Source organism: Lepidothrix coronata, unplaced genomic scaffold (genome assembly GCF_001604755.1).
Source record: "Lepidothrix coronata isolate B3197 unplaced genomic scaffold, Lepidothrix_coronata-1.0 Scaffold186, whole genome shotgun sequence".
NCBI lineage: Eukaryota > Metazoa > Chordata > Aves > Passeriformes > Pipridae > Lepidothrix > Lepidothrix coronata.
Window position 1 is genome coordinate 1,909,035 of NW_016690366.1, and position 7,081 is coordinate 1,916,115.

Here is a 7,081-nt window from a genome sequence, read left to right on the forward strand (position 1 = left end):
AGGCTGGGGCTGGGGGAGCACGTGGTGAGGGACCTTGGGCTGAGGGCACATTTATTGCAGCGGGACCATCTGGGCCTGGGCCTCTCAAATAGGATGCCCAGGAGAAGAGAGAAGCCATCAAGAGCAGCTCCAGGGGCCCAGCCTGACAAACAGTGTCAGGAGGCAAAGCAAAGGTCCTCACCAATTAAGACACCCTTGATGGGACCTAATTGATGGGCCATCACCAATCCTGGGTGCTGCAAGGGGTCTCCTTGTCACCTGCAGGTGCTGAACCCTCTGTTCAGACGGTCCCTGAGATTAAGGTGTCAATGCTGAGCCCAGTGCTGGAAACCAGTGCACGTGTTCACTTTAACCATCTTGGGAACTTCCGTGGCATTGTTCCATTCTCTCCACAGCCATCAGTGGCTCGGACCACTTCTCCTTCCCGCATTTCACCCCTGGAATCACACGGTCTATGGAATGCAACACCTGTGGTTCCTTTGGAATGGCAGCACTGGAAGCATTCAATGCAGAAGAGCTCTAGAGAGCACCAGCAATCCAGGGGCAACTACACACTTAATTTCCCAAGTCAAAACACTCAGCGTAGATGGGTTGCGGGTCCCCATAAGGCAGGTGGGGTTTTGGGGTCCCACTGTCTTAGTTTAACAAGATTACAACTTAGAAATTGAGAAACTTCAGGTGGAAGTGTGGAAAAGGGAAAAACCAGCTTTTTATTAACAAAATCTGAATAAACAACGAATGGTGCAATCAAAAACTTTCAGAAGAAACAAAACAAAGTCCCAGTTCCAGGGGTGGGGGAGAAAGCTGTGGCAACCCAGGGGTGTGACAGGGGGAGGCAGGACTGTCCTGGCCATACTCTGCGGAAATTAGCTGTTGGACTCCCAAAATTCCATATGGACGAAGATTCCTCCCAGACAAAAAGTGCCACACCAGAAAGCTCTTGCTGCCCCTGGAGTGCCCAGGCTGGCCCACCAACTGCACCTGAAACCCAAAGCTTACAGGCTTTCTTTCCTGGGGATAAGGGCTGTTGTTGGCTTTTTTCAGCCCTGTGCTGAAACTGCTGGTCTGACTCCCAAAATTGAATATGGACAAAGATTCCTCCCAGACCAAAGGTGCCACCAGAGAAAGCTCTTGCTGCCCACGGAGTACCAAGAATGGCCCACCAACTGCACATGAGAGATGAAGGGTAAGGGCTTTCTTTCCAGTGTGGAACTGCCCTCATTCGGGTTTTGGAGCCCTGCGCTTAAACTACCATTCCGACTCCACAAAGACACAGAGAGCCACAGACCGACCTCACAGGCCACCAGAGAGAGCTGGGAGGGTGGCTGTGCCCTTCCTGCTCGCCCTGCCTGGGTGACCTGCTGTCCCAACTGCCCTGCCGCACCCTCACTGATGCACCACGCCCCTGTTTGCCTGCCCCTGCTCACCACACTTGCAGTCGCTTGCACTCCCTGTATCAGTTTATATCGCCTAGAAATGACCTGGACTCATTCCCGGGCAGCTGATTAGGTCTTGCAAGACAGCTGGGCTCAGCTGAGCTCAGCTGGCAGCAGATTCTCCCTGCAGTTTAAATCTCCCACAACCAACCTCAGCTCCACCCAACGGTGAGCTGATTAGGCCTCGCAAGGCAGTTGGGCTGAGCTGGGCTGAGTGAGGAGGAGCTTCTCCATGCAGTATAAATCTCCCACAAAGAAGCAGGGCTCCCCCCCGATCACCTCATAAGGCCTTGAAGGGCAGCTGGCCTGAGCTGGTCTGCTCAGATGCAAGGACAGAGAGCTCTTGCTGCCCATGGAGTGCCCAGGCTGGCCCACCAACTGCACCAGAAAGCCAAAGGTTCCAGGCTTTCTTTCCTGGGGATAAGGGCTATTGTTTGCAGCAGGCACAAGAGAAGAAAGGGAGATGTTTCGAAGACAGCAAGAAGTGTACGAAAGATGACAGTGACATTTGGACACTTGCTGATGCCTTAAAACCTCATAACTCCAGACAAACTAAACTGACTTTGCTAAAGGACAATTATAGAATTGTTAATGCATGGTTTGAAAAGCTTTGTACTCCAGTTTTATCGAATTCTAATATGTTTATTCCCTCACGTTTTATTCCTCTTTTCTGATTAGCTAGAATTTGCTGCATTGCAGCATTCCCTTATTTGGCATTGTTCCTCCCATAAATGCCCTTATTTGGGTGTTTCTCCTCTCCTTTACCCTAATAAGGCCTGAACCCCTCCTACCCTTTCCATATAGGCTGTGTCTCCACCCCCAGTTCTGGAACCTTCCCCATCCTACCCTATATGAGTCCCTGACAAGAATAAAGTGCGATAGCTCAGAGCAGCCTTCTACTTCGCTTGAACTCCTTTGTGCTTTCGTGTGATCCTTTCCCCATTTCGGACCATGGCAGCACCCCGTTGTGACAGGCTCAGATGCCCCGTCTATCCTTGGCATGAATTACCTCGGGAGAGGGTATTTCAGGGACTGTAAAGGGCATCACTGGGCTTTTGGGACAGGTGCTGTGGAGACAGAGGAAATTAGACAGTTGAATACCTTGCCTGGCCTCTGAGAGGACTGCTCTGCTGTGGGACTGCTGAGGGTTGAAGAACAAAGGGTAACAATTGCTACCACAAGAGTGCAATGTCAGCAACACTGCATGAACTGGGACGCTGTGAACCCCATCCATGAACTGGAGACCAGGGGGTGGTCAGCAAGAATCACTCCCCCTTTAATAGTCCGATATGGCCAGTGCGTAAGTCCAGTGGAGAGTGGAGACTGACAGTGGACTATGGTGGCCTGAATGAGATCACCCCACCACTGATGCCGCTGTGCTGGACATGCTGGAACTTCAGTATGAGCTGGAGTCCAAGGCAGCCACCATTGACACTGCTAATGAGTTCTGCTCCATCCCTTTGGCAGCAGAGTGCAGGCCACAGTTTGCTTTCACCTGGAGGGGCATCCAGTACACCTGGAACCGACTGTGTGGAAACACAGCCCCACAATTTGCCGTGGACTGATCCAGTGAGGCTCCAGGACACTTGGGTGACATCATCGTGTGGGGCAACACAGCAGAGGAAGTTTTTGAGAAAGGAGAGAAGCTAATCCAGATCCTCCTGAAAGCTGGTTTTGCCATAAAACAAAGTAAGGCCAAGGAACCTACCCAGAAAATTCAGTTCCTAGGAGCAAAAGGCAACAGCCTGGATGTTGCCAGACCCCGATGGACATGGTCAACAAAAGAGAAGCTCTATCCCCACTGACCAACAAGAAGGAAACACAGCTTTCCTGAGCACTGCAGGTTTTTGGAGGCTGCATGTTCCAGAGTACAGTCAGATTGTGAGCCCACTCTACTTTGTGCTATGGAAGAAGAACAATTTGAAGTTGGACCCTGAACAGCAACAAGCTTTTGAATAGATCAAACAAGAGATTGCTCATGCAGTAGCTCTTTGGTCAGTTAGGACAGGATAGGATGTGTAAAACGTGCTCTACACTGCAGCTGGGGACAATGGTCCATCCTGGAGTCTCTGGCAAAAAGTACCTGGGGAGACTCGAGGACAACCCTTCTGCAGTCGGGGATACAAAGTTTCCAAGGTCTGTTACACCCCAACTGAAAAACAGATCCTGGCAGCTTTTGAAGGGGTTTGAGCCACTTCTTAAGTGATTGGCACCAAAGCACGGCTCCTCCTGGCACCCCAACTGCCAGTGCTGGGCTGGATGTTCAAAAGAAAGTCCCTTCCACACATCATGTCACTGATGCCACGTGGAGCAAGTGGATGGCTCGGATCACACAGCGAGCTTGGATAGGAAACCCCAGTCGCCCAGAGATCTTGGAATTCATCACCGACTGGCCTGAAGGCCAAAATTTCAGGCCATCATCAGAGAAGGAAGAGGAGCAGGTGCCACGTGCTGAGGAGGCCCCACCATATAATCAGCTACCAGAAAATGAAAGGTGACACGCTCTCTTCACTGACAGTTCCCGCTGTGTTGTAGGGGCACATTGAAAATGGAAAGCTGCTGCATGGAGTCCTACATGGTGGGTCACACAAGGTATTCAGGGACAAGGCTGATCAAGTCAGGTTGCAGAGCTGAAAGCCATCCAGCTGACTTTAGATATCACTGAATGAGAGAAATGGTCAACACTCTACCTCTCCACCAACTTGTGGATGGTGGCAAACGCTCTGTAGGGATGGTTGGACCTATGGGAAAAGGCCAGTTGGCAGCACAGAGGGAAACCCGTCTGGGCTGCTGAATTGTGGCAAGAAATTATTGCCCGGGCAGAGAAGTTGGCTGTAAAAGTATGTCATGTAAATGCACAGGTACCCAAGAGCTGGGCTAATGAGGAGCATCACAACAAGGGACAGGTGGATCGGGCTGCCAAGATAAAAGTGTCTCAGGTAGATCTGGACTGGCAACACAAGGGTGAATTATTTCTGGCTCAGTGGGCCTATGACACCTCAGGTCATCAGGGAAGAGATACAACATCCAGATGGGTGGACTTAACCATGGACACTCTCTCCCAGGTTATCCATGGGAGTGTGAAATGTGTTGTGATTAAGCAGGGCCAAGTGGGTGAAGCCCCTGTGGGATGGGGGATGATGGTCAAAATATAAATATGGGGAGGCTGGGCAGATCAATCATAGCACACTCCCCAAACCTGCCAAGGCAAGTGCTGTGTGCTGACAATGGTGGAAACGACACTGGATGGCTGGAGACACACCCTGTGCCTCACACCACTGCCTGGAACACCATCCTGGGCCTGGAAAAACAAGTCCTTGGCAACACAGCACCCCAGAAAGACTTGAGTTGGACAGTGGGACTCATTTCAAAAACAGCCTCATAGACACTTGTGCCAGAGAGCGGGGGATAGAATGGGTGAATCATATTCCCTGTCATGCACCAGCCTCTGGGAAAGTTGAATGTTGCAATGGACTGTTAAAAACCACATTGAAGGCAATGGGCAGTGGGACCTTCAGTAGGACCTGAATTTAGCAAAGGCCACCTGGTTAGTTAACACTGGAGGCTCTACCAATTGAGCCCTGCCAATCAGAGCCCTTCCATACCTTAGAAGGAGATAAAGTCCCCATGGTGCATATGAGGAATGTGTTAGGGAAGACTGTTTGGATTACTCCTGCTGCAAGCAAAGGCAAGCCCCTCCGTGGGAGTGTTTTTGCTCAAGGACCTGGGTGCACTTGGTGGGTAATGCAGAGGGATGGGCAACCTCAAGGGGATGTGATTTTGGGTGAGAACTGTCTGTAACATTGAATTGCATATATAATACTGGTTGCTGAATCACACTGCCACTGTATCCCATAAATGCCATGGACAATGAGGACAGACTGCTCCACTTACACCACTCATGACTAAATGAACTCAACACTCATCTTGGGGGATGGTTAGTGACTAGTGAAATAACACCTGTGCTTCTGAATAGTTATGTGTATGTGTATCTATCTATCTATATATATATACACACAGTTAAAAAAGGATTAATTTTGGCATGAAGACGATGGTATAGAACAAGGAGTGGATTATGTCGTGGTTACAGAGATAGGAGGTGGGCATTAGCACTACATGGGTGAGACCAAACTGTATATTCTGCACCAACTACATCATCATTGGAGGATGTCGTTCCAGCAGGGAATGCCAAGGCGCCAGAAGAGGAACGTTTTTTCATTCCTGCCTCGGTCGCCGAAGGCGTGGACTGTCCCTCTAAACTCTGCGGGCAGAAGTGGAAGGGTGGCCTTTCTTTTGCCAGGCTTGCTCAGGAGAGGGAGGGCCAGGGCTGCAGCTGCCACCTGCCACTGCCACAATTGCCCGAGAGCCATCGGAGCTGCTCCATGAGTCCCACGAGCTGTTGGAGCTGCTCTGTGAGTCCCAGGAGCCATCAGAGCTGCTCCATCAGTCCCAGGAGCCATCAGAGCCACTCTGTCAGTCCCAGGACCTGTTGGAGCCGCTTCTCAAGCCCTGCCACAGGTCAGAGCCGCCCCAAATCCAAAAACAAACGTCACCACTACTGCAGGGATCGTCACCGCCACAGGCACCCTCGGACCCAGTGTCTCTGCAGCATAAGTCCTTTCAGACAAAATACTTTTCCAAGCTTCGCTTTGCCCCTCTTCCCCATTGTTTGTCTGGCTGGGGGAGGGTGTTAAACTGCAGAAACTCATTTGCCACATTGATTTCTTTTTTCTCCCAAGCCATGTGAGGTGAAAAACGGGAAGGAGCGCTCTTGTTTTTTTATCCTGGGGTCCAGGCAGGAAAACTACACTGGATGCTCTCTTCAGGGAGCAGGTTTTTTTGTTTGGTGATGTATACTCCTGTTTGTGGGTAAACCAATCCCTCTGTATTGTTCTGTTTACTGCAAGTTTTTCTTTAAAAGTTCTGTAAATGCGTGTAAAATTGGGATTCCCACAATTTTATTTTCCCATTGTCTCTCCTAGTGTCTCTCCCCCTGCCAGAAGGGGGAAGAGGAGGGGGTGGACATCCTCAGTGGGGTTAACCTTTTTTTTAACCCTGGGTTATTTAAACCATCAAAGAGGTCCAGGACCACATGGTCCTGCTGCAATAGATGTGCCCTCAGCCCAAGGACCCTCACCACAGACTGCCCCAGCCCCTCAGGGCCCTGCTGCTGGTCACACCAGCCCCAGCCTGGCTCCTGCCTGCCCACACCGTGGGCATCCACGGCTGCGCCCGGGCACGGAGCTCAGCCAGGGCTGGGGCCTTGGGGCTTTGCTGGTGGGACCACCCAGACACTCAAGTGATGCTGACTCTATCTTTATTTGAACAAAAGGGGTGGGCAGGAAAGGACCAACTTCAGTCCTCGTCATAGGGTGCGATCAGTGGGTTTAGAGGCAGAGAGGATCGTTTTGGTGGCAGCTGGACCTTGACATCGAAAAGCAGGTGCTGCAGCCGCGGCAACGCAGCTGAGCAAGGGTACAAAGAGTGAGGGTGAGAGGTCCTGCTCTTCCTGCCTGAGGTGTTTGGCCGGGCTGGAGCAGGAGCAGAGAGGAGCCTGTGGAGACAGGAGGTGGCTGAGGCCCAGCTGCAGGGGGCACACAGGGACTCTGCTGCCCAGCAGGGCCCAGAGCTGGCAAGGCTCAGCA

At 51.4% G+C, this 7,081-nt stretch overlaps 1 protein-coding gene across 1 annotated transcript in view; it reads right to left on the reverse strand.

The window, feature by feature from the left end:
- Nucleotides 1-6,753: 6,753 nt before the first annotated feature.
- The window catches only part of LOC108505188, a gene marked incomplete at its 5' end in the record, with an annotated part of 7,679 nt that continues 7,351 nt past the window's right edge, over nucleotides 6,754-7,081 (reverse strand). The window contains one exon of the mRNA XM_017830928.1: nucleotides 6,754-6,990. Within this exon, the coding sequence (XP_017686417.1) occupies nucleotides 6,792-6,990 (199 nt within the window). The remainder of the gene's footprint in view (nucleotides 6,991-7,081) is intronic.